The sequence below is a fragment of the Penicillium lagena genome (assembly GCF_028827675.1).
Source record: "Penicillium lagena strain IBT 129212 chromosome Unknown utg000003l_segment0_segment0, whole genome shotgun sequence".
NCBI lineage: Eukaryota > Fungi > Ascomycota > Eurotiomycetes > Eurotiales > Aspergillaceae > Penicillium > Penicillium lagena.
Genome location: NW_026623224.1, coordinates 2,511,456 through 2,536,614, shown reverse-complemented (window position 1 = coordinate 2,536,614; position 25,159 = coordinate 2,511,456). Strand labels below are relative to the sequence as shown.

Sequence of the window (25,159 nt, the reverse complement as noted above, 5' to 3'; positions counted from 1 at the left end):
AAGTAGTGTACATATTTGGTGTTAATCACGGCTCTTGTCCGTCGCCGGCCACCTCGTCGATCTCCATGTAGCTCCGGAGTCCGTCTTTGCCGACTCGCATCGCCTCTTCGATTTCGGCCTCGCCTTCTCGCAAGAGGTGCTTGCCCCGAAGCAGATCACCACGCTGACGCCGTTTCTCTTCGTCCACCCGCCTCTCTCGGTCCGCCAGAGCCTTCTCACGCTTCTCGCGTTCGACTCGTCTCCGATCGAGCTCCGCTTGCTGCTCCGCAGTCAACTGTTCTTCGGGTGCGGGAGGGAGAGTGGATATGAAGGCTTCGATTAATGGGTTGCGCACTGTCGGCGCAAGGGCGACGTAACGAATGTCGGTGACGATTGAGATCGGCAGGGCCTCCAGGTTGGATGATCGATTCAAGGCATGAAGTGGGACGGATTTGAGGAGAGCTGAAAGGTCCGACTTGCGGTTACTTTCGGGTTGCTTGAGCCGTGAAATGTAGTCGCGGTAGAACTTCTCGCGGTCCTTATCGGAGAGCTGGGAGTCCTTCATCTCCGGCTCCTTTCTGTACTTGCGCTTGAACTCGGGCCAGTACAGCTTGGGCGTGGCGTATTCTTGCAGGAAAGCCAGATACTTGATGCGTGGGTCCTGTTTCTCTTGCTTCTCCTTGCGTTCTTTGACTTCTTGGATTCGGTCCCGACTCCAATTGGAGAAGATCTCGCGCCGTGCTTTCATGTTTTGAGGCGCGGTGTATCTGCTATCATCGAATATGCGGCCTTCTTCAATGATGCTTTCCCATGGTGTGAATGGATTAATGTTATAGTCGTCGAGTAGATCCCGGAAGAGCGCTTCCGCATCAGCGTCGGTCAGTGCAAGGCCCTCTGCGCCTTCTTCCCAATCTTCCCCTGGCTCGCCATATTCTTCTGGGTCCAATCCATATTCTTCACCCATGGCAGCCAATTGGTATTCAAGGTCCGCCTCGGTGAACTCTACCGGCTGGTCCTGGGCACCTTCGCTCTCCGTCCGGGCACGCTTTGATGGTTGGTTGCCTTCTCCTTCACTGTCCGTCACCTCAACCTCCTCGTATTCGTCGCTATCGTAAGCGCCCTCGGCGCCCTCAACAGCGGCATGAGGTTTCGCAGGGGCAATCTCCTCCTTTTGCGGAGCAGTTGTCATTTGTTCAGTAGTTGGGGCTGGTTCTCCGGACTCCTCGCCTCGTTCTTTTCTTTCTTGCTTCTCGCGCTCCAGATGGTCAAATTCAACCACCCCCTTCAGCACCTCCTGCGGAATCTTCCAAAAGCTCTCATTGGTTTCCGGGTTATGAACAAACCGCCTGCCAAACCTGGTTTTTACCAGCAGCCATGGCGCACAGTCCGGAATGGGGTGTTTCGACTTCGGTCTGTCTTCGGGGCCCCGTCGCCCTCGGTCATGGTAACCCTTTCCGCCACGAAACCCTCCGCGACCACGGCCACGCTGCGGTGCTCCAAATTGTGTGGGATCGAAGCCTACGGGCCCGTACGGCGTTGAAGAAAAAGGTGGCAGGGTCTCGGGCGTAAAGGACAATGCAGGCTGAGACAAATCTGACGCGGCCACAGGAGGCTGAGGAACCTGCACTTGTGGGCGAGTATATGTCGACTGCTTTGTGGTGGAATTATAATAGTACAAGTGACCTGCGGCGGGGAGTTAGAGAATGGCATGTGGAGGGTAGAAAGGACATAAACTCACCTGAAGGAGCGCGATGCTCTGACCACCCCGGGGGCAAAGGGGCCGGAGGAGTATAGGTCGACTTGAGCATGGTCAATGTATGGTGGTAGAGTAAGTAAGTGTCTACAATGCGAAGTCGAAGTCAATCGCTATCGTGATAGATCACGTGACATGGGACGCGCGAGGGCGAGCTGCCTGGTCTTGCTGCCGGAGCTTCTAATCTCCCCATCCATCATCCCTCAACCTTCCCTCAATCTTTCCTCGACCGTCGTGTCTTGTCTATTATAATCCTTGTCTCTATCCCCTTCTTCTGCTTCATGCACCATGTCTCGGAGATATGATTCACGGGTGTGTCCATTCCGTCATCCCGTCGGTCCCAGCAGCTCCAGCTAACTGATGCCCCCAGACTACCATTTTCTCCCCAGAGGGGCGATTGTACCAGGTCGAATATGCGCTGGAAGCCATCTCCCACGCCGGAACAGCTCTAGGGATCCTTGCCAAGGATGGAATTGTGCTCGCCGCCGAGAGGAAGGTGACCAGCAAGCTCTTGGAGCAGGACACTTCCGCCGAGAAGCTCTATACCATCAACGAGTACGCCTGCCTTCCCCCCTAATGTGTGGTATGGTCCTCTAATGCCTAGCAGTAACATGATCTGCGCCGTCGCGGGCATGAATGCCGATGCCAATATCCTGATCAACTACGCCCGCCAAAACGCCCAGCGCTACCTCATCACCTACAACGAAGACATTCCCTGCGAACAGCTCGTTCGCCGACTGTGCGATCTGAAGCAAGGCTACACCCAGCACGGTGGTCTCCGCCCGTTCGGTGTGTCATTCATCTATGCCGGGTACGACCACCTCCGCCAGTTCCAGCTGTACCAGAGCAACCCGAGCGGGAATTACGGTGGATGGAAGGCGACGAGCGTGGGCGCCAACAATGCTAGTGCGCAGAGTCTCCTCAAGCAGGATTACAAGGAGGATTGTGATTTGAAGGAGGCATGTGCCATGGCGGTCAAAGTTCTGAGCAAGACGATGGACTCGACAAAGTTGAGCAGCGAGAAGAGTGAGTATATCTCTTGTCGTCCTTGTTGATCTATTTACTGACCATCCCCTTCAGTCGAGTTTGCAACAGTGGGAAGAACCAAAGATGGCAAGATCTACCACCATCTATGGACTGCCGATGAGATTGACGCTCTGCTGCGAGACCAAGGACTTGCCAAGGTTGATGATGAGCCGGAGGCGGGCGACATAAAATAGACAAAGTCTTTTCTGCGCTCTTTCTTCTGTTCCAGATACTTGCAATCGAACTGGGTTTCTCCCACCATCCGTCTCCTGCACTCTCTGTGACGTGGCATGTGTCCACCTGTCCTGGTCTTCAACTCAATTGCTGTCTTGAGTAGCCCATTCGACGAGCTTGACTTCCACCGCTGCACATAGGCACGTCCACGTATCTATGGGGGCCTGAATGGCTTGTGACCCCAGTCAGCCCTCGGGTAGAATCCGTAGTTTGTTGGCGATGGTCCTCGCAGCGACTGATATTTAATTCTCCGGCTCCTAGACTTAACGATAAGGACAGACCATAAATGTCAATGTTATTGTTTGATTCCCATACACCGCCGCTTGGTCACGTGTCAGCTCCCATCATTGAGGGGCATCGTTCGTCCTCTCGTGCTGTCTCCCTTTGCCCTCCTGACTATTGGGATTTCTCACCACGCAAAATCGAATGGTTGGCAGCTCAACTCTTCTGTGTTTCAGGTCCTTCTCCGTCATGTTCAATTGCGGGGACTGTGCCCCTCTACCATGCGATTGAGACCGTCTCAGCGAACCGCTCACCCAAAACCGCAGGGCGCTTAGCATAGGGGTGTTCCGTCCCACAGTCTCTCCTGTCAATGGAGTCGAACGACTAAGGACATTTACAGCCTATCAATCAGGAAATGTGAGGAACTCGACCAATGAGACTTTTCGCCATTTCCCCGCGAAGGGGTTACTATCTTGCCCTAATGCTGCAAAGACCCGACTCGAATTAGAAGCCACAAACCGTGGAATGGTCAAACATGAAACGCCTTGGAAATATCCACGGAAGCAACAGAGAGAGAGAGAAAAAAAGCAAATATCAACATTCCGAAACCAAATCAAAATGTTCCTGCAGAAGCATATCGTCGGTGCTGCAAATCAACAGGCGATCCTATCTCGTGAGAGTGCTCCTCCGATCCTCGCGCTCCCTCTGCAATGAGCGGATCTCGGAATCCAGATCTTTGATAAGCTTCAGAGATCGATCCATCGAGGCTATCAGCGTGGCCCCCTCGCGTTTCCACCGTTCCAGCCGGTCAAGCTCAGCGCTTCGACGGCGAAATTTGGTCTCGATCTTCTCGCAGAGCCGACACTTGCTGTTGTCGTTCTCAGTCATATTGACGAGCCTCATTCCGCATGTTTCGCCTGTACGGTATTCATAGTTGCACCGATGAGCAAAGCTCGTCCAGCTCCAGTCTCCACAGGCATATCGTTTCTGGTTGTAAAAACACATGCCTATCAGATCTGTTAACGCCGGCCCATCTGATACCGCCGATCCAAAAACCTACTGGCTCACAGGTATGGCTGTTGTTTCAGCCTGGATCACGAGCGCAATTGGTGGTTCCTGACTGTCAACCTCGATTTGGCTATGTCGATTACCCCTTTGACAGAGCTGGCCAACGACTTGGGGCTGTTCAATCAAGTTGAAACAGCTTTTGATTTCAATGTTTTTTGTAGGAATATCTATTAACCTCAATTGATGGTCTGATGCTTGCAGTTTGAAACTGGGGTTGATTGAGAAAGCGCCCCCAGCAGTTGAGGGACTCAACTCCTCTATTTATGTTTCGAACAAGATTCTTATGCCACGGTCTGGCTCCTCGATGCTCGTGTCATCGGATTGTTGATCGACGCTCGCCACTGTGTGACGGCTTATCACCCATGGGCTCTCGGTCACTGGAATCCACACCTCCTTTTCTTGATGGTCGATCCGGTTGGCTATCAGCAGTTCTCCGGGTGGTGGAGACCGTGCGATGCTCAGAACATCCGGAAAGGGACTATCAGGATCAAACGGTTGCTTCATCAATGCATGCAGCTTCTTGCTGTGGCGATTCCCTATCTCCACGGGACGCACCAGGAAGAGAAAATCCCGCATTGCATGGCTGCCGTTCTCTCCGTCTCTGCGATCTGACCACTGCAGTCACCTCGCCGTCAATCGCCTTCCCCGCCTTCATGTGGATGCTGTTCGCATGAAGCTAGAACCCCCACTGGAGGGCTGTTGGCGTTTGCCAGCTGTCACTCTGATACACTCCTCGGGCCTCTCCAGCCAAGGATTACCTGGTTTCCATGCAGAGCAGAAGGCACTATTGTTGCCAGAACATGGGGACTGCCTGCATTTTTCCCTTGTCTACCAGAAATGAATGTTCGATAATCCCATGTTTTTTCCAACGCAATGGCCATCGATTGGTTCAACAATATGACCCTGGCGATGAGTTTTGACACGGATGCCTACCGGAAGCCACATCTCTCAGCGACGAAAATTGCTATCCAATATTTTCCTCTGTGTGGCCGCATATGCATATACTCCTGGAGACGTTGCGGCTTTTCTCACCGGACGTACTGCCTTGATCTCTGTGTACGGCGCTGCGACCATCCTTGTTGATCCCCTCACACCCACTTTCCTTTGCCGAGCTTGGAATTCGCAGGGGTATCAGAATTCAGCTATGATCCTCGTTCCAGCACCTACCACACCCTTCCGCGTCGCGTCTGAGCCAATGGATTGCCACGCGAGTGGCAATTGTCGCGTCACCGAGTCTCCCATCATCGGCACTTACCCTATTCGTCAACATGAGCCACCGAATTGACTCTTGTCTCGCCCGGCCCAAATACAATCCGAGCGAGATAGATCCATTTTCGTTCAGCTGATCACTTGCGCCTGCAGAGGAGGGATCCTGCATCTGTTCCCGCTCATGTGTATGGTTCATCGTCATCGCCTACGGAAATGATAGGATCTCCTTGCTGCGCGGCGTTCCTCGCCGGCAAGAATCGTGACTCCTTCCACATCCTGCTCAACCGCATGCAGCTGCACCCAGAGCTCAGGGACTCTGACGTGGCGCGTTGCTTTTGGTCCTCCATGTCAAGACCTGGCATCCGGGACTTGACTGGGATGGATCCGAGAACGAGAGGACATAAAGCGCGACTATCAGACTGGCTCCACCAAGAGACCCAGATGCTATTTCCATCCGCGAGAATCAACGGACATTGATCTTTGTCCGGGATGGGTTGACAGTGCATCCGTGTTCGACTTTTGTAGGGACGGACTCATCAATCGGGCACTAGATCGTCGGGTTTGCTGCCCCATTACGTCCGCGGCTTGGAACGATACAGACGATCCATGACATGGCCAACTCAATATCCCTGGTCAACGATGGCCAGCAGCCTCGATGGGGCGCAATTGCTAGGAGGATCGGTTCTTTCATGCGGCGAACTAGTCGCATCAGCACTGAAGCCCTCGAATGGCCTCTCCAAGCCCCCCCTGCCTTTTTGCCTCTCGGCCCCCTGTCTTACGGCCGAAATCCCCTAGCCTGCCTTTGGTGTACCAATCTTTGACCCAGGTACCCAATATCTGTCCGAAAACAATAGGAGATCACTGGCATGGTTCGTGCCTTACGGTGCGTTGTTTTGGGTCATTTCAGACGATTCGGTGCCACTTTATGGTCATTTTGTCGCCCCATGTCCTTCGGAACAGCGTGCTTCAACGTTGAAATTGAATTTTCAGACCCGCATGCACTTTTCCACAGCGCCGGGCTCGTCAGGTCCCGTGATCTCCAAGTTGACGGACACTCCCGCACCCATTTACGCACATGCTGGTGCTAGGCGACAAATGGTGGGCGACACATTCACCTTGGGGGATTCGACAGTTGAGAGGGCCCGCCGCCCCGTATCTGGTCAGCGGCCACGGATTGGACGGCCGGAAGAAACGTCTGAGGAGGCAGCAGAGCGCGTCGTCCAATGGAACCCCGTGGCCGGGGTGCGCTTCCATCTGCAGCTAATGCAACAACCACTTCCCTGTCCGTTCGGCCTAGAGAGATCCGTGCATATCAAGGCTTGCTACCCGAAAGACCAAAGGCTGCAATGCATGCACATCGGTGGACCGTGTCCGCATCGAGGCGGGCCCTCGCATTGCGCTGCTTGCTCCACTGAACGTGTGCATGAGATTGTGGCGTTCCACCCGGGTACATGCCATGTCAACAATCCCCGAACCTCTCCGGAGTTGCCTTCTTGGTTGTATTATCTTCTACCTCTTGGGCCCAGCATAAGATGCCTACTATACTTGTGCTGGTCTTACCGGCACATGGCTTCGCGTGCTAACGAATTAACCTACTCATATCTAACCAACCCAGTACAGCTTTCTCTTTCCACGAAGCAACAGAGAATGTAGCACCATGATCACCCAATATCGGCCATGACAACACTGACATGAACGCAACCAGATGTTGCTTTTGTTCAAGTGGTAGACCACGTCATGCCCTTGCTGCTTAAACCCAGAACACTCCGACGGTCAAGATAATAACAGGTACTCTCAACTGACCAACTGTCATGCACGATGACTCCAGTGATTCTTCATTCCATATCAAACCCATATGTCTAGGACCAAATAACCAAACCGCATGTCTAGAGTCTATGAATCGAGGTACAGTAGCATGAATATCAGTGACACATCAAGATTTTTATTATTACTTTACTCCACAACCATTCGAACGGTTCGTTTGGGTGCTAAAAAAGAGGCGAGTAGGTCATCCATAGTACTCGCGCGGCAACCATGCCATACGTACGTAGCTATCATGCTGAGATCGGTCCTGCACAGGCAGAAAGAAAGGCAGGGAAAGCCCTTCGCGCATATTCACTACTAGTAGTTTCATCAGCCCCCTAAGCCCTGCAAGCTCCACAGGTCGCCTTCCATATTTGGCAATAGGTCATCCAAGGCACTCCACTGCTCAATCGAATAAGCCATCTGAAACACGTCTTGCATCGGCACCATGAAAGAAGCATCAAGCCCAGGAGTCCCAGCCATGATATTATCAAGCCATTCTGTGTTAGCTGCCGGCTTGATTAAACCATGGGTGGCATTTCCCTGCTCAATATGATCATCCTGTATTGCGGTGTGTGTTTCCGAATGATACTGCAGCAGAAAGTTGATCTTGGGGCCGAGACTCCGTAAGATCATGGCAGCGCTGGTCGCAACGGAGAAGCGCTCTCCAAATATTTCGCAGACAGTTATAGACAGGTCTACTGCTTTGATGGCTTCGGGTGTCAGCGCACCACGCGGATAAGCTAGTACAAAGCCAACAATTGTCATGGATGCATTCCACTGCCATTGGAAAGCCTCATGCCAACCAGTCAAAATACTTGTTGATGACAGCGTTTGATGCATTATGTTGGTGAGTGCCATAGCATGGAGAGCGCATTTCGTGGCCAACTTCTCGGCCAAACTTGAAGTTGGTCCCGGGACAAAGGAGATAAAGGGTCGATAGATGTTAGTACAAAGATTGTGATACATCAGCTCCAGGTTTAGGCGTTGACGCTGGAGCCATACCGGCGCAAATGGCTCGATATCCAGTTTGGTTCCATCTGTGGAGAAGGGGATGCCATCTTCTTGTCTGCTTGTTTTGAGAACACGGGGTAGTTCATCTACCCATTGGTCTAGGCTTCTTGCATGCAGCTGCAAGAACTCGGCATGAGATTCTAGGGCCTGGGGGTCATCCCAGATGGACTGTCCTTGGAGAATGTTCACATCCCGTGCGTAAAATGCCTCGTGAATCTCCCGCGCAGCAATGAACAGCTTCGCGTTGTATAGGTGAAAACTGAGCCAAGTTTTGTTTTCGCCCAAATGAGCCAAATGAGACCCGGACTGCTTCGCGGCTTCAGGCTGGTCGTCTGGAAGCCCGGGCTCGGCAGGAGAGCGGTAGAGAAGAAACGGTCGACCTAGTTTTATGCCAATTTTGGCGTCAAGCTCATAAAGAGCCCACCACAAACGCTTCCTCAGCTCGCGTTCCGGTGTCGGTACTGCGTCCGAGGGCGCAACATGGAGCCCGGCGGCATAAGCTGCTCTAGCGGCTGTGCCACACCAGGAAGCTGACATGTTTTGGAAAGATCCGTTGCATAAGTATATGGAGCACAAGATGAGAGATTGTACCGTCGAGATTGTGGGGCTTTCAAGCTGGTAGGTAACTAGCTGCTGACAGCGTTGGAAGTACCGACGGCCGGCGACACTGGCGTCTCCATCGATGATGGGCTTTTGTCGCTGAGGGGATACCTGTGAAATACCATACTGCATGCACATGGCAATCACAATGTCAACGAGCGCAGAAGGCCTTCTTGTGTCTCCAGATGCTGTCCACAGTGATCGATAGTGGTCCATGAATTCGGATTCATTGATGATAGGAAATAGACATGTATGGTAAGATTTCCAAAACAAATCGAGGAAGTACTCTTCTTGTGTTGGACTCAGGAATTCCGTTGCCGCGAAGGGGACCCCAGCGGAAAGGGCGACTTGCTGATCGAAGTCGTCGTCCGGATTTTTATCGGTGGTACCGTTTAGTAGTGTGGTTGCGGAGCCATGAAGAACCATTTGATTGGACATCTGGGTCTGCTGGAGGATTCCACCCAAGTAACTATTCATGCGCCCGATAAAATGAAAGAGCGACGACGGCCCATACCATGACGAGTTTGGAGAGCGAGCAGTGCCGATCTCGATGCCCTCCCAAGGGCTGCGTCGATTGCAGTCCCTTTCTGCTTGTCTTTGCGAGCTGTTTATGTCTGGGGGCGAATGGCTGGTGCGACTGGACGACCATGCTAGACCTGGCAACGAGGTCTGTCCAGGAGAACTGGGCGTCCGCAACGAGCTGGCCATGGAGCTCGACGGGTACTGAGTTCTGTACCAGAGCAATTCATCTTCGATTTGGTTAATGTGCCCTTTTAGCCTTTCTACCTCTCTGTAATGATACCATTAGATGATGGAAATATACACTATTTCGAGTGATATTCCATACCTCATCGCCTGTGGTAGGGTTCTGGGCTCATCCGACCCACTCTGCAGGCACGGCTCATTCCTTCGAATACAGGCTCTACATGGGCGTTCATTGTCACACTTGGCCCTTCTCGCGCGACACCAGTCGCAGGCGCGTGGCACTTGTTTCCGCAGGGGTTTGATAGAAGGGCTTGCCTTCGCCGAGCCTATCCTGTTTCGCGCCGGTGCATGCATGGCAGATCAATAAATATCGATTGCAGTAGCCCTCAATTCGGGGTCAATAGGCCATGTGCCAGCAAATCATGCTCAGACGAGTGGTGGGGAGACGTGTAAGACCGATGGATTCCACTCGGGCTAGAACCCGACCGACGGGCCAATGCCGACCGAGCAATGGTACTCACGTGATTGTTATAGATATGAGATTCATCAACTTGGATCAAAAGTAGAGACCAGATTATTGATTCTAATGGTTCAAGACACTGTTCTAAGCTCTCTGGAAATCTATCAATATATAAAGCCAAGGGTTTCCGGGATCAACGTGAGTAAACAACAAATCCTACTAACTATGCGACAACCGCCTCTTGCTTCTGCTCAATCATTGGATGCACAGCATGTGGGTGTGCCTCCATAAATTCCTGGCTAAATGGATAGTCATTATAGCCCAACCATTGCTTGTTGCTGTAGAAAGTCGATCTGTTGTACTTTGCCAGAGGGATCCCATTCTTAATCCTGAAGACCAAGTCCGGATTGGCGATGAAATGGCGACCAAAAGCGATCATGACGTCCCACTTTTTGTAACGATTCTCGACTGCCCAGGCTGCGGTATTTGGCTGGTAGCCACCTGCAACGATAACGGGTGATAGGTTGTTCCATTCCTCGAGGATGAAGTCCAGTGTCTTGTCCTGATGAATCTTCTTGTCGTTCCAAATCAAGGCTCCGGGGTCCCCAGTTGCCTCGACAAGAGACAGGTACGCAAACTTCACATTCATCTTCTTGAGCTCCGTGATGAGGTACGTGTACAGTTCAAGAAAATCGGTCTTCTCGGACCCTTGGAAACCAGCATATGGAGAAAACCGGATAGCCACCCTTTCGCCACCAATAGCTCCGACGACAGCCTTGACAACTTCTAGAGTTAGCCGAGCTCGGTTCTCGATGGAGCCACCCCATTTATCAGTGCGCTGGTTAACACCGGCCGTGAGGAACTGATCGAGTAGATAACCGTGGGCAGAGTGTATCTCAACGCCATCAGCGCCAGCCGAAACCGCCCGCTTTGCTGTGCTGGCAAACTCTTGGATAGTCTCCAAGATCTCGTCTTCCGTCATAGCTCTGGGTACAATTGCAGAGCCCTTCATGGCCACAGCACTGCTGGATCGGTAGGGGAACCCTCGTGCTGCCAGTAAGTCGGGCTGAGATGCCCGTCCCATAGCCCAGATCTGCTGGAAGAAGAAGGACCCATTGGCGTGGACCGCATCGATGATGTTGCGCCAGGCTTCGGTTTGCATATCGCTGACGAATCCGGGGTTATTCCAATTGCCCTCTTCAAGGTGTGAAATCGCTGTGGCTTCTGAAATAACTAGCGTCCCGGGTGAGGAGCCACGGTCGGCGTAGTATTTCTGCATAAGCGGCAGAGGAACATGGCCGTCGTCGCTGCGGAGGCGAGTCAAAGGAGGGAAGACGATGCGATTTTGTAGCGTGAAGTGGCCAACTTTTAACGGCTTGAAGAGCCTGGACTCTGAGGGTACGTAGTTGTCTGCATTCGGATTCATGTTGACTTGTGTGTGAATTATTGCTGGGAAATATATGAAAGGACCGCGACTTCTGGCCAGGTATGTATATTGCGCAGTAGGGTTTAATCCAAAGACGTCGTTCACTTGGAGTCGTAAAATCCTAATATGCTCAAAGAATCGCATTTATATATCCAAATATGTCTCCAGCTAGTTACAAATCCTGATTGTCAATAATGTGTTTTTCATGGAATGATACCATTCACTTAAGGAGTTCCGGAGTCAGACACCCATGGGAGGAGTGTGATAGGCTACCCGCGAGGACTTCAGCCCTTTTCAGCCCCACAAATCCGCGACTCCGGAACTCCGTCCCGCTGATCCCTCCTAACTGATGAGTCTCGGTGTCGCGGAGTCTAGGAGTTTAGGAGTGTTTGGCGACGGAGTCTAGGAGTTTCGGAGGATTGGTGACGGAGTCAAGGAGTCGGACCCGGTCCAGTTGTATGCAGTCCAAGTTTCAGAGACTAGGAGCCGGAGTCTAGGTGGTTGGAAACAGCCACCACGTAGCAGTCACCTGGAATCACACGCTCTATGCAGGAATGCGCTCATTATCACTGATTCCAGGTTGGAATATAAAAAGGTGCTCATGCCCCCGATAATATCCAGAACAACAACAGCAGCAAAGCAACAGCAAAAAGAGAGATTCATCTCAGCACAACAAGCCTAAATCTCCATTAACTTCACTATACATTCTCAATCAACGCCAGCAAAATGCCTGCCCGCCGAGCTCTCATATCCATCACCTCAGCCAACGCCACGCTATTCAATGGCAAAGAAACAACCGGCCTCTTCATCAGCGAAGCCCTGCACCCCTACAAAGTCCTAGTCGCTGCCGGCTTCGAAGTAGACCTGTCATCTGAGACAGGCAGCTACACGCCGGACTGGCTCTCTCAACAGCCAGACTTCCTTAACGGCGAAGACCTGGAGATCTGGAATGACACGAACAGCGACTTCCGGAAGAAGCTCGACAACATGACCAAAGCAGCTGACCTCGACGGATCGAAGTACGGCCTGTTCTATGCCTCCGCTGGCCACGCCGCGCTCATCGACTATCCCACTGCCAGCGCGCTGCAGAGGATCGCCGAGCAGGTTTGGGCTAATGGCGGCGTTGTGGCATCTGTTTGCCATGGCCCAGCTATCTTTGCCAATTTGCTTGACACTGCTACTGGAGAGCCGCTTATCAAGGGCAAGAGGCTCACTGGGTTTACTTCGGAGGCGGAGAATACCATGGGTATTATGGGTGAATTGAGGGCTCTGGGGGCTGAGATGGTGGATGAAGTCGCTCAGCGGTTGGGTGCTACCTGTAAGTCAATCCATCTCTCTTCAGTCCTGGTCTATCTTTACTGATATTGGTTTAGATGAACGTTCTGCTGGTATCTGGGATGATTTCCATGTTGTTGATGGTCGCCTGGTGACTGGCCAAAACCCTGCTAGCGCACTTTCCACCGCAAAGGCGGCCGTTGAAGTTTTTGAAAAGCTTTAGGGGAGGTGAAGGACTAAAAGAAATGTTCATATTTTCATGATACCTTAGCTCTGAGTCATCTGTCCTTAAGTTAATTGACTTGAATTAATAATGCGAGCTTTAAGTCGGATTTTTCTCTAGTAAAAGAACCAGTGGCGATCACCCATGGTACTCTTTTCCTATTAGAATCCTAGATAGTATTAATTCATATTCTTGGTTTTCTAGCTCAGGCTAAGTTCCACGCCCAACAGGGTTCCATTCCTATTCGGGTGCGAGACGAATGAGGGCTGACATCATATTTACTGGTTAACTTCGCAACCCCTACTCACTCTGCTCAATCGCACCTCAAATACCCCCATCGAAATCACATTCAGTCAGTCAAGATACCACCCTTGTCAGCGATAATCATTGAACAACTTGTGGGTCCAGAATAATCAAGCGCGGTTTGATGGGAAGGATGTTGTTCTGGTATATGGGACTTATATTGCTCTGGTGTACGATTTTCATTGCCAGACGTTTGCTCCGAGACGATGAGCCGGACTTAGACAGGGTCAAAACGTCTGACATGGTCAAAACGTCTACCGAGATTGATCTAGAAAAATCCGGAAATATCCATTCTCTTCAGACATATCGGTATTGTCACTGGTGGGAATATCGAAATAAGATTGATTTTCCCAGCCTGCTTGAGATTGAATTCTTACTTCGCGAATGTACTCAACGCGAGATGGCCCTCAGAGAAAAGCTCAGCAGGCTTGTCGGGGAAACCATCGAGGAAGGCAACCACAACCGCAACCTGGCTCTCGTTCAAGACTTACAAGGGAAGATTTCAAAGTTTGCAAAGCAGTACTGGCTTTTGGAACGGCGTTGGTGGGAGATTCGGAGTTCACATCAGGACTGCCCGATGACTCGAGGGTTCGACTTGTGGCGCTCGCACCCGAAATGGTATATGCATCAAGTGCTTGCTAATGACTGTGCTGGAAGGGGAGGATGTTGTGGAAGAGGCTGCGGATGCTGCTCAAATCGCCAAACCATGACAGACCGAAAATTCGCCGCTGGCCATTGTACGGTGGAGTGTTTATGTTGTGAGCAAGCCCGGGGCTTTCAACTAGACTCAAAGCAAAAGGCACATCTCCGGAAGACATTCGAACTTGTTTTTTATGTGCGCGGTCCACGCTATTGGTATGGCTGCCGATTGTTTTTCGCCGCCGTGCTGGGGTTGATGGTCGGTAATACCGATAACCCATTTGACCTGGTCGATGAATTACCGCCACCAAAATACGCTTCTTCCCCGACGTCTTAAGCGACGAGAAGGTAGACGGAAGAGATAGGCAAAGGGCTGGAATATAATTAAAGGGCCTGCTTGAAGGGAATAGTTCGGAACCTGTGTATTTCGCTGATTGGCTTATGTTGCTCTGTATAATCGGCAGGATCGTCTCTATGAACTTCCAACGAGGACGTTGGCAATAAGCCCCCGCCCGTCCCCAGGAGGGACCCCTGCAGGGATATGAGGGAAGCGAGTGGCAGGGCTCTCACGAATGTGACTACCTACTTCAACACTCCGGTTGACGTGCAGAACCCTTACTTCGACCCGGTCTACGATCCTGGAGTTGGGTGTCGGCCATCAAACCCAGAGGGCTTCATTCAGCGACGTCCACAGCCGCCTCGAGAGGGGTGGTGTGCCTGGTGAGGACATCGAAGAAGAGTAAGGTAAGTAACTATAACATGTTGCATTGCTGACTTGAGAACAGATATAAATGCCATTTAATGAGACATGTATACCCTAAATGCCTACGGATGACATGGGACTGATTCTTTTGATTTTCTTCCATCCGGTCAAGAATGGAACACATACTAACAACTCAAAGTAGCGCGGAAGCAGAGTCGATTCCCGTCAACTGGACTTCCGCGGTAGTAGAGGAAACGCTGGATGCATATCGGCGTGAGACCCGTGGGGCAGCCAGCATCTAGACGCCTTCTACCCGCGTAGGGAAGGCTGGCGGGACCCTGTGCGGTTGTATTTTAGTTTTGGTCAGACAGATGTGGGGACGGAGGCGATTCTTTTTTTTTTTTGGTATGTGGTTTTATGGTGTACACATGCCATTGCTAGTCGTTAGAACTATGTATCTGTAGAGCGTAGAATGTACCTTATAATAAAAGAAATCCGAGCCCAGAGGGGACGATGGGAGAGCATTTATAGGTCTTGTTCCGTGTCAGAGAACCCTAAAAGCATTGCACCAATAGCGTGCCCTGGATCGACAACACTGAACCGACCACCGTTAGTATCCGCCAATAATCAACCAAAAAATCGAACTCCCATCCTACAGGAATGCCTTCAAAAATGATCCTCAATTAAGATTCATCACACAGCCGCTCAAAAGCGCGAACCTTCCAGACTGAGCCACATGAGATTAAAAAAAGGAACATTGAACCCGCACCCCCCAAAACGGGCTTCAAATCAACCAAAATGAACCCAACAATGCCCCCCTTGGACATGTCTGCGTACCACCCCGAATCCATGAAAGCCTGGCTCTACTCGAGCACAGCTCACGGCCTCGAACAGAACCTGCGCCTAGACATGTGCGCCCGCGCACCTCCCGCCCCACAAGGCAACGAGGTCCTGGTGCGGGTGCTCTCCGCGGCCCTGAATACCGTGGATTACAAGCTCCCAGAAGTGGGCCTGCCAGCACGAATGGTCATCGGCATGCCCGCGACCCCAGGCATGGATTTTTGTGGGCGCGTCGCGGCGACAGGACCTCACGCGAAACATTTCAAAGAGGGCCAACTGGTCTTCGGATGTCCTGCGCGGCCGGTGCAGTTCGGGTCGCTGGCGGAGTATGTCAGTATTCCGGCGGACAAGATTGCGCTTGTGCCGGATGGCGTTGCGGTAGATCATGCGGCTGGTGTTGCGGTCGCGGGCCAGACGGCGTATCAGAGTCTGGAGGGGCACGTGAAGGCTGGAGAGAAGGTGTTTATCAATGGGGGCTCTGGGGGTTGTGGGGTTTTTGCAATTCAGATCGCGAAGCAGATGGGGTGTCACGTTACGACGACGTGCTCGACGCGGAATATGGAGTTGTGTTTCCGTCTGGGTGCGGATGAGGTGATTGATTACACGGCGGAGCCGGATCTGGTGGCGAAGTTGGTGCAGCGAAAGGTGGTTTTTGACTGTATCCTTGATCATATTGGCTTGCCTTTGGCGCTGTATTACCAGTGTCATCATTTTCTCAAGGAAGATGGGGCGTTTGTGCAGGTTGGGGTGTCGGGTTTGATGACCTTCGTCGGACGACTCGGGTGGCCTTCTTTTCTTGGCGGCGGACGAAGGAAGTACGTGGTTGTGATGGCGAAGAATAATCAGGGGCAGCTTGTGCAGCTTGGGGAGTGGCTGGCGAAGGGCGCGATTCAGATGCAGCTGGATAGCGTGCATGATTTTGGTGATGCAGGGAAAGCCTTTGAGAAGCTTCGATCGGGGCGTGCGAGGGGGAAGATTGTGGTGCATGTCAGCGATCCGAATGAGCAGAGCATGGAATCATTCGGAATCGGGCTTTGAGAATATTGGATTTTGGGTTTGTTATTTAGAGACGACAATATAAACAAAGATACCAGAATGAAGATTTTCAAGTATCACAACATTGACAGTATAGATATATATAGCTTGAGGACATCTAATCCAGGTAAAAGTAGTTAAATGCCCCTCAACCGTGAAGCTACAGAAATGGTGATCCATATTCTTCCGCCATAGTACTTTAGTTGGCAGCAAGATATTGGGGCGCTACGTGATCATAATGCACTGCAGTAAGTGAATGTCTACATCGTGCTGCTGGTGGTGTAGCGACAACATTTGTGAGAAACCCACGAATTAACAGTGACACTAGAACTCTTCAGTCAAGTCTAGGTTATCCACTTGTTCCTTGTTATATCCTTTTCCTTCGACCTAAATTAGAGAACCCCAGTTCTGTTTCTATCGTAGATTTCCTTGGTTAAGGAGCTTTTTCTAGGACAATTTCAATTGTTGAAGAGATGTTCTGGTTAAGAATTCATAATAACTAGCATTAGTAGTGTAGCGGTTATCATTCTTCGCTTCCATAACTACCTGAATAGGTTGGTTGAAACGATGAGACCGGGGTTCGACTCCCCGCTGATGCAAAATTTCTTTTTTTTCTCCGGCCTTACAGCATCTCTCAAGGATTCTGTCTGGGGTTTCTTTTTGGGTTCTTTGTGGTTTTATTTGGTGTCCATGATAAATAACTACAACGAATGACACGAAACTGCTCTGTCAAAAGAAAGCATGGTCCGCTATGGAAATCACATGACCTTATCGTATCTAATCGCCAAATTTTGAGATCAGGTCAATTGACCGCACGTATCGAGAAGAACCAGCGCACTCTATACTCCCCCCCGAAGAGACTCTTGTACCATTGATCCCGCTCCTCATACACCAGCGACGCCGACTATCCTCTCCATCGAGTATCGCGGGGCATCTGCAATCCGAAAATCCTCCCTCGCCTTTCGAACAGGCCGATCGATTGAAAGAAACTTTTTTTCCCAATCTGCATACTCGCTGATCCTCACAATGGCCACATCCTCCGCCCAACCCCCGCGGCCACAAACGCCTCCTCCTACCTCGACCTCGGAATCACACTAGCTCTGAACAGCTGGCCGGCACTTTCGCTGGCAGTGCAATCAAACTGGGGCGGACCAACGTCAAGCGACAAGCGCGACTGGCTCTGCGGTGCGGTCTCCGATATGCTCAGCGAGCGGCCGGAGACAGACGCCGAGGACCTGGAGGATGTGCTGATCCAGGTGATGAACGACGAGTTCGATGTGGTGGTGGACGACGAGAGCGCAGGCAACGTTGCGGCGGAGATCATGGAGATGAAGGTGCAGACGGCGCGCGGCGAGTTTGGGCCTATTCGGCAGATGTGGGAGAATTACCAACAGAAGAGTCAGCAGAAGGCTGGTGGCGGTGCGGAGATGTTTAAGAAGGTGGAGGCTAGAGATGAGGATCAGGAGACGGATGATGAGGAGGATAGTGATGATGCTGAGGGGATGGATGTTGATATGGATGATGCACCTGCTTTGGTGAGGGCGCCGAGGGCGAAGGTCGAGCCGGAGGTTGACGAAGACGGGTTTACTAAGGTCGTCGGAAAGTCGAAGCGTTGAGGATTTTACGTTCGAGCTCATCTTGTCGTGGATAGAATAGATACATATCCATCATGTGTAGTACCGAATCAACTACGTGTATATAAAGAATGGAGAAAATACAGTGTCCTGGGTAATGGCCACTGCTTTCATTTGAAGGGTAGAGCAAAGGTCTATTTAGAAAGAAGAATTCATCATCATCGCTTCAGACGGGCCGTGGTATATGTCCACCGGCTTTACGTGACCAAAAGCCCTTGTCTCATGGCAAAATTGAACGAAATGACGAGAAATCAAACGCTGATATCATTGGACTTTTTTTCGGAGATGGTTTTGTTGGAAAAGTGAATGCTGGGCCATGGATGCTCCACAGATTCCTCACGCTGTGGCGGTGTCGGTCTCGCTGTGGATGAGCTTAGTGATCATGCCAATACCAATGGTTTGTCCCTGGAAAGCAAAGCTGTCAGTAAAAACACAAAAGAGATAGACACATAAGCTCGTACCTGGTCACGCAGAGTGAATCGTCCAAGCTGCTGGTAATCCTCGAACTTCTCAACGCAGACTGCACCAGCGGTGCTGGTGACCTCGAGGCGAGCAATGATCGTCTGGCCCCTGCTAGCGAAGGGAGGTGGGCGCTTGCTCTTGCGGCCGGTGCCGGGCTCAAGCTTGTGAAGGAGGGCAGCAAATGTGACTTCTTCGATAGCAGAGTGGACGTGGAGCACGCAGTTGAAACCAGCGGAGAGAATGCTCTTCAACTCCAGGATACGAATCTTGGCCTCAAAGGCAGAGACGCAGTGGACAGGGCGCTTCGGCGAGCAAAGAACGAAGCCAGGGAAGAAATCGTCTTCTTCCACACCACGCAGCCGCAGACGGACTTGGTCACCGCAGGTGGCGGTCGAAATCTCGTCTTCAGTTTCACCATACAGAGCGGAAACCTGGACCTCCGTCCGGTTGGGCATCATCAGATAAGTGCCGTTCTTCTTGATCACACCCGATTCGATGCGACCCTCTGCCATGGTACCCATGTCTCGGTATTTTGCGCTAATCGGCATCATAAAGGGAGCGTTGACCTTGCGCTCGGGAAGTTTGAAGTCGGTAAGGTATTCAAGCAGCGAGGGTCCATCATACCATGGCGCTAGATCCTTGGGCACTCGGTCCTTGATTCCGATAGTGCGCTGAGCTGAAATAGGCATACAGAAAACGTCCGCTTTCTTGTAGCCAAGGGCCTCCAGGAATTTCAGGACCTTGACCGTGCACTCGTCGAACCGAGCCTTGCTCCAATTCACAGTGGGGTCGTCCATCTTGTTCACAACCAGAACGAGCTTCTCGACACCAGAGTTCCGCGCAAGAAGTGCATGCTCACGAGTCTGGCCACCCTTCTCAAAACCAGTCTCATACTCACCCTTTCGGGACGAGATAACCAGGACACCAAGATCTGCTTGGGAAGCACCGCCAATCATGTGGGGCACATAGGACTTATGGCCGGGGGCGTCCAGAATGGAGAACTGACGTTCAATGGGCCCATCTGGCGACGGAACTTGAACCTTGAAAAAGGCACGGCCGACCTCAACGGTCTTACCCTTGGCACGCTCCTCGTTGGTCAAGTCCAACGCCCAGGAGAGGTACCAGGTCTCTCGACCGGCCTCCTTGGCCTCCTTCTTGTACTTCTCCATTGTCCGGTCATCCACCATGCCAGTGCAGTAGAGCAGAGAGCCGCCAAGGGTGGACTTGCCAGCGTCGACGTGGCCGATGAACACGACATTGACATGCTCTCTCTTTTCGCCATAAATTTCCTTCAGCGTTGCCTCGTCGACATCCGCCTGTTGCGACTTAGCAACAGCATCAACGTCACGAGCAGCCTTGGCCGCTTCAACTCGAGAGGGGCTGGCACGTCCTGGGCTCGAACGGCCCGAAGATGGAGCTGGCGAGGAGTTACCAGCGGCAGCAGCCTTCGCGTCCGCCTTGTTTTCCGTCTTGTCAATGGCCTTGCTAGCAGTCACTTTAGCACCAGCCTCCGCGGCCGCCGCACCCTTGGTATCCTTTGCTGTGTTGGCTCCCGAAGTGCTGGCGGTAGGGGCGGGGGGGGAGTGCCGATAGAAAGGACCTTCGTCTTCGGGGCGGCGCTTGATGAAGTAGCGCCAATCGAGAGGACCTTGGCCTTGGGAGGGGCGGCGTTCGAAGCAGGTTTGGGAGCGGACTGAACTGGGGCAGTTTGCTGCGGTGCGGCTACAGGAACATTCTGACGAGGCTGTTGGTTGTAGCCACCGTATTGCTGCTGTTGTTGCTGTTGCTGCTGATTGTAGTACTGATTGTAGCCACCGGGCTGCTGGTTGTATGCGGCTCCGTACTGGCCGTAGGCTTGTTGCTGAGGATATCCACCATACTGTTGACCATATTGAGCGTAGGGCTGGCCACCGTAGGGCTGGCCACCGTACTGCTGGTACTGCTGACCGGGGACAAACGCAGAGGCACCGGGCGTGAAAGAAGCGGTGCCGGGCTGGAAGCTGGGCGCCTGGGCTTGAGGGCGGCCCTGTGCGTTCAGGTTGACACCCTGAGTCTGCTGAGAGAGCTCATCCTCCCAGTTATCGGGAGTCTGGTTCGACATGGTGGCACACAAAAGGAATGATAGGACGAAGAGTGAAGGAGGGGCCCAACATTCGCTTGGTTTTTGCGGCTGACTCAGCGCCCCGCGACAGGGTCACGTGGACCATGCTTTCCTTTCAATGTTGCTTTTCTTTCTCTCTTTTGAGATCCGCAGACAGAGTCTCGCTCCATTATTGAACCCAATTCTTTCGGGAGTTAGTTGTTCTACCCCTCCTCGGAGCCAGAGGCGCACAGTCTCGTCAAGGCGTCCGTCACTATCAATACTTGGGCTGCCGCACGCCAACCTCTGCCGGTTATCGATAAGCTCAATCTCGTCCCTCTAACGCCGGCCATTGCTCAGGGGGCAGTTGAGCAGCAGAAGAAATATCCGTCTCGAAGTGCACAATCCCAGTCGCCTGTCTTCACAATGGATGTCTTTCTCACTCGAGTTTGTTTTCTCCCCCCAGCTGGCCGTCCTTCCACGGATATCTGACTTGTACCCGGCGAGTAGCTCACACAGCAGGCAATGAACTATGCCATTCGGTAAGTGCTCAATCGATGAACCAAGCGCCTATCTAATACAGTTTGTAATAGCTCGGGCATTGCGATTACGGCGACTTATGCCATGAACCAGTCGTCGCGTCTGTTGAAAGTATGATCTACCCCGTGACCCAGTGTGGAGGGATGATATACTGATATATGCCCTTCATTCGCCCAGAGTGTAGATGGCAAAGAGCGGGAAGAGCTGCTATTATTGCAGCAACGACTGGAAAGCAAGATCCAAGTCATTTCACCTGCAATTGACATGATTGAATTGATGTAAGCTCGTCCCGCTCCGATATATGCCATGAAAACCTAACGACTATTAGTGCTGCTCGGGGAAACACTTCACTGGAATCTGCTGTTGCTCTCACAAAATCTCTTCGCTGGGATATCCAAGCTCTTGGGCAACGGATAGGCAAAGCAGCCGCATCTGAAGAAAAACTGAAGAAAGGATCCAAATCTCCACAAGATCGCTCCCAAATCCATGCAGAGATCAAACACATCGTCCAAGATATAAAGGCCTTGCTAGTCCGTATCGAGGATGCAGTACCGCTCATGAACCTAGCCATCACTACATCAGGCGCCAAACTGTCGACCAATTTACCAGCAACTGTGTCTCCTTCTCGACTTCTCCAGGCCAGCACATTCCTTACTGCCGGAGATACCCAATATTCGATGTCACAGTCGCAGTCCCAGGCAGTCCAGATAGGACCGACGTTTACACTGTCCATGTACATGTTGTTTGCCAGCCACTTGCGCCCCCACGACGAAGAATCTATGCGCGAAGCGACGTGGAAGGAAGTCATGCACAAAGCAAAATTGAAAGTGCGACGTGTGCCAATGGACTTGTATTACGATCTTGGAGGCCAAGGACAACGGCCCCAGTTCCCCGGACAAGCTGGGATCGATGAATACGCCTATCAAGTTCTAATCATTGAGGACCTGGACGATGGCCGAGTTCATACTTTTGAGGACAATGAACCTCAGCCACAGAGTTACGAGGGGTTGATGACGGCAGGAATTCGAGAGATTCTGCCAATTCATCAGATTTCTAAGATCTTTTACGCCGATACGGGCAAGATTTTGAATATCAGTACCGATGGAGAAACGAACAACCCGGTGCTCCTCCTGAAAAGAGATTTGAACGCTCTGCCGCCACGGCGAATGATGGAACGCGATGATGTGGAAGAGGAACATGAAGCAGCAGAGCATGAGGAACCGGAAGACGAGGAGCAGGCTCAGCTTGACGCACAACTCAATGGAGCCGGTGGTCCGACCAGCGCGAGCTTTAATTCTTTGCACGAAGACTTCATCCCTGATGAATGGCGTTTGCCGCCAGGGTTAGATCCAGAATGGATTGCATTTGAAGTTTACAACGAAGACTCCTCGTCCGACTCAGAATCCGAAATCGAAACAACCCAAACATCCACCACCGACAACGCAGTGGAAAAGATGGCCAAGCTATCCATAAAAGACAAACGACACACCTCTTCGCCGTCACCATCCCCATCCCCATCCGCCCGAAAGATTATCTCCCACCAACCATCCGCTGCCCCAGAAACAACAACAGTCTCCAACCCACTCTTCGAAAACATCCGCACCTCGCTCTCCCTCCTGGAAACGCTCCTCCGGCTAACCTCCCTTCAACAATTCCAGCAACAATCCCACCTCTCCATCAGCGACGAGCTCCTGAACTTCTTCCTAGAGGAATCCTCCTCCACCGGCGCCGGCGGCGACGAGCAGCATCGCCAGCGTCTCCGCTCCGAAGCCCGCCGTCGCGTGGGCTGGGACCCGTACGATGAAAGCCCCGTCAAGCGCCGCGGTGAGGATTACCAGTATGGCTGGGTGCCTGGCAGTCCGTCCAGGTACCCGGAAGGAGGCGGTGAACTCTATTCGCCTGGCGGAGGATCTCCGGGCCTGAGGCTGCGCTCGCGGGAGAATACGCCTGAGACACTGGGGCAGCAACAGCAGCGCGCTTCGCCGGGTATGAAATCGGAGCAGAGACGGCCTAGTGGGTTACGTGGTGTTACGCCTGCCTATAGCGATGACTCGGGATTTAGGGAGGCGTCATCGCCGCTAGCGAGGAAGTCGGGGTCTGTGTCCAAGGACAAGAAGGGCGCTGGATCGGGAACGGCGGAGTAATAGCAATGTGTGCCTATGCATGAGTTATGACCTTGTCTGGTGTATGTGTAAAGAGAGTGCAGCGACCTAGGGAATTTGAGCGTTGCAGCAGATAATAACGATTTTGATAATCCTGAAATTGATTTGATAATGGGTGTTGCTACATACATGTTGACAGAGGGGGGATATGTAAGAAGAGCGAGTACTGTGCATATTCAGATATCGGATGGGCCCAAAAACAGACAATGTAGAAGGCTTCGATTGATTAGCCAAAGCCAGTTCAACCCAGAAAGCAAGATAGAAAATTTGCATGTTGAAAAACAAGAACAAAAAGGGGATATGCTCCTGAGCAACGCCGATGAAACCGTGTCGAAACCCAAACTCCGGCAAATCCAGGACCGCAAAGCGCAAGCAAGAAGTGGGTAGGGCCTCTCCCTTGTCGAGGGCAGCTATTTTTATTTATTCCCAATCCTCATCACTGTCGTCCCCCTTGGCATCCGGGCTCTTTTCCTTGGGGCTGCCCGGGTTGCGGCTCACGGTGCCGCTAACGACGTCATAGCTAGATTCGCTATCGGGTTGGGACTGCTGGTCGTTCGAGCGACGCGGCTCGGTTTTCTGGGAAACTTTGGGGGCGAGATGCTGCTGGGAACCGGTGCGGACTTGGGGGGTAGAGGGGGAGTCCGAGTCGGAATCGTCATCCCAGCCGACCTCCTCTTCTTCGTCGACGTTGGCATCTAGGAAGTACACGGGGTGGTTAGAATAATTGATACGAAACAGAAATACAGGGAAGGGGAGACATACCCTTCAGAAGCTCCTTTCGCTTCTTCTCCTCGGTCTCAACGATGAGGCGGAAGAAGTAGTAACGGGTCCAAAAGTCGGCGTACTCCACTTGCTCGGGGACGAGCTTCTCCATGGCGGACCGGAGCTCGGGATATTTCTCCAGGTCCGAGGCGATCTCGTCCGTCTTGCTCTCAACATTGAACTCCTTTTTGAACTCGGGCCACTGCTCGCTGCTGGGATCCTTGGTGAAGCTCTCCAAGTTGGAATGGATGACGTGCAGTTGGGCCTCGAATCGCGTCGCGTGAATAACCCTCTTGCCATCGGCATCCTTGCTCTCGAAAAGAATCCTGCCGGTCTCGTCCGTCTCGGGTGGGACGATGCTGACAGCGTCGCGGAATTTCTGACTGATGCTCATACCAAAGCGCAAGATGGCCTCATCGGCCGCGTCCTCGGCCTTCTCGATCTCCTTGAGTCGTCGCGCAGCCTCAGCCTTGAACCGCGAGATGAATCCCTCGCCGTTGACGCTCTCCTTCCCCTTGCCGGTATTCTCAGACGATTCCGTCGGTGTAGCCGCGTCATCCTTCTGTCCTTCGCCCGCGGCCCCCGTGAGCGTCGCCGTGCTCAGGGAGAGCCCTCGGGTCCGATCAACGAGAGTATCCCGCAGATCTGAGAAGCCCTTGGCGGCTTCCTCGCTAGCGGCGGCATATTCCTGGCGGGCGCCTTCGTAGTAGCTTTCACCCTGCTTGCGTACGTTGTCCCACAGGCCGCCGATGCGGGTGCCCCATGGGCTAGAGGAAAAGGCGCGGAAAGTCTCTTGGAGCTCGGCGTTGAGGTCTGTTTTGGACTCACCACCCTCGCTGTGCTCCTTGGCGGAGAGAATCTCCTCCTGGATGTGGTCGTAGGCGATGTCCATGTCGGTCGGGGGGAGTTGACGATGCCAAGTTCCGCATGGCCGCGTTCGGATAGTTTGGCCCCGCTTATGGGCGGTGGACGAACTCATCCATGGTTACTAACTATAACAAG

General features: G+C 52.4%; 14 protein-coding genes across 14 annotated transcripts; 6 read left to right on the top strand and 8 right to left on the bottom strand.

Annotated features, from left to right (window-relative positions):
- Positions 1 to 25: 25 nt before the first annotated feature.
- Positions 26 to 1,787, bottom strand: N7510_006210 (uncharacterized protein; the record flags this gene model as incomplete). Its single annotated transcript, XM_056978136.1, has 2 exons — positions 26 to 1,662; positions 1,718 to 1,787. 2 exons carry the CDS (start codon positions 1,785 to 1,787, stop codon positions 26 to 28), a joined length of 1,707 nt encoding a protein of 568 aa, XP_056834168.1.
- Positions 1,788 to 2,020: 233 nt separating this feature from the next.
- On the top strand, positions 2,021 to 2,952 carry pre9 (proteasome core particle subunit alpha 3; the record flags this gene model as incomplete). The annotated part of the gene is made up of 4 exons (XM_056978135.1): positions 2,021 to 2,044; positions 2,103 to 2,287; positions 2,340 to 2,758; positions 2,813 to 2,952. 4 exons carry the CDS (start codon positions 2,021 to 2,023, stop codon positions 2,950 to 2,952), a joined length of 768 nt encoding a protein of 255 aa, XP_056834167.1.
- A 928-nt stretch (positions 2,953 to 3,880) lies between these two features.
- On the bottom strand, positions 3,881 to 4,102 carry N7510_006208 (uncharacterized protein; the record flags this gene model as incomplete). The annotated part of the gene is made up of 1 exon (XM_056978134.1): positions 3,881 to 4,102. One exon carries the CDS (start codon positions 4,100 to 4,102, stop codon positions 3,881 to 3,883), a length of 222 nt encoding a protein of 73 aa, XP_056834166.1.
- A 441-nt stretch (positions 4,103 to 4,543) lies between these two features.
- On the bottom strand, positions 4,544 to 4,858 carry N7510_006207 (uncharacterized protein; the record flags this gene model as incomplete). The annotated part of the gene is made up of 1 exon (XM_056978133.1): positions 4,544 to 4,858. The coding sequence occupies one exon, from the start codon at positions 4,856 to 4,858 to the stop codon at positions 4,544 to 4,546; it is 315 nt and encodes a 104-aa protein (XP_056834165.1).
- Positions 4,859 to 5,670: 812 nt separating this feature from the next.
- N7510_006206 (uncharacterized protein) lies at positions 5,671 to 5,997 on the bottom strand (the record flags this gene model as incomplete). Its single annotated transcript, XM_056978132.1, has 1 exon — positions 5,671 to 5,997. The coding sequence occupies one exon, from the start codon at positions 5,995 to 5,997 to the stop codon at positions 5,671 to 5,673; it is 327 nt and encodes a 108-aa protein (XP_056834164.1).
- A 490-nt stretch (positions 5,998 to 6,487) lies between these two features.
- N7510_006205 (uncharacterized protein) lies at positions 6,488 to 7,144 on the top strand (the record flags this gene model as incomplete). The annotated part of the gene is made up of 1 exon (XM_056978131.1): positions 6,488 to 7,144. The coding sequence occupies one exon, from the start codon at positions 6,488 to 6,490 to the stop codon at positions 7,142 to 7,144; it is 657 nt and encodes a 218-aa protein (XP_056834163.1).
- A 480-nt stretch (positions 7,145 to 7,624) lies between these two features.
- N7510_006204 (putative transcription factor) lies at positions 7,625 to 9,616 on the bottom strand (the record flags this gene model as incomplete). Its single annotated transcript, XM_056978130.1, has 1 exon — positions 7,625 to 9,616. The coding sequence occupies one exon, from the start codon at positions 9,614 to 9,616 to the stop codon at positions 7,625 to 7,627; it is 1,992 nt and encodes a 663-aa protein (XP_056834162.1).
- Positions 9,617 to 10,296: 680 nt separating this feature from the next.
- N7510_006203 (alkene reductase) lies at positions 10,297 to 11,499 on the bottom strand (the record flags this gene model as incomplete). The annotated part of the gene is made up of 1 exon (XM_056978129.1): positions 10,297 to 11,499. The coding sequence occupies one exon, from the start codon at positions 11,497 to 11,499 to the stop codon at positions 10,297 to 10,299; it is 1,203 nt and encodes a 400-aa protein (XP_056834161.1).
- A 726-nt stretch (positions 11,500 to 12,225) lies between these two features.
- N7510_006202 (ThiJ/PfpI) lies at positions 12,226 to 12,997 on the top strand (the record flags this gene model as incomplete). The annotated part of the gene is made up of 2 exons (XM_056978128.1): positions 12,226 to 12,817; positions 12,873 to 12,997. The coding sequence occupies 2 exons, from the start codon at positions 12,226 to 12,228 to the stop codon at positions 12,995 to 12,997; spliced, it is 717 nt and encodes a 238-aa protein (XP_056834160.1).
- Positions 12,998 to 15,440: 2,443 nt separating this feature from the next.
- N7510_006201 (NAD(P)-dependent alcohol dehydrogenase) lies at positions 15,441 to 16,520 on the top strand (the record flags this gene model as incomplete). The annotated part of the gene is made up of 1 exon (XM_056978127.1): positions 15,441 to 16,520. One exon carries the CDS (start codon positions 15,441 to 15,443, stop codon positions 16,518 to 16,520), a length of 1,080 nt encoding a protein of 359 aa, XP_056834159.1.
- Positions 16,521 to 16,577: 57 nt separating this feature from the next.
- On the top strand, positions 16,578 to 18,133 carry N7510_006200 (pre-rRNA-processing TSR2 family protein; the record flags this gene model as incomplete). Its single annotated transcript, XM_056978126.1, has 2 exons — positions 16,578 to 16,608; positions 17,616 to 18,133. 2 exons carry the CDS (start codon positions 16,578 to 16,580, stop codon positions 18,131 to 18,133), a joined length of 549 nt encoding a protein of 182 aa, XP_056834158.1.
- A 398-nt stretch (positions 18,134 to 18,531) lies between these two features.
- N7510_006199 (translation termination factor GTPase eRF3) lies at positions 18,532 to 20,714 on the bottom strand (the record flags this gene model as incomplete). Its single annotated transcript, XM_056978125.1, has 2 exons — positions 18,532 to 20,148; positions 20,214 to 20,714. 2 exons carry the CDS (start codon positions 20,712 to 20,714, stop codon positions 18,532 to 18,534), a joined length of 2,118 nt encoding a protein of 705 aa, XP_056834157.1.
- A 504-nt stretch (positions 20,715 to 21,218) lies between these two features.
- Positions 21,219 to 23,377, top strand: N7510_006198 (RanGTP-binding protein; the record flags this gene model as incomplete). The annotated part of the gene is made up of 4 exons (XM_056978124.1): positions 21,219 to 21,235; positions 21,287 to 21,344; positions 21,411 to 21,511; positions 21,562 to 23,377. 4 exons carry the CDS (start codon positions 21,219 to 21,221, stop codon positions 23,375 to 23,377), a joined length of 1,992 nt encoding a protein of 663 aa, XP_056834156.1.
- Positions 23,378 to 23,815: 438 nt separating this feature from the next.
- Positions 23,816 to 25,049, bottom strand: N7510_006197 (BSD domain-containing protein; the record flags this gene model as incomplete). Its single annotated transcript, XM_056978123.1, has 2 exons — positions 23,816 to 24,090; positions 24,158 to 25,049. 2 exons carry the CDS (start codon positions 25,047 to 25,049, stop codon positions 23,816 to 23,818), a joined length of 1,167 nt encoding a protein of 388 aa, XP_056834155.1.
- Between the last annotated feature and the right edge of the window lie 110 nt (positions 25,050 to 25,159).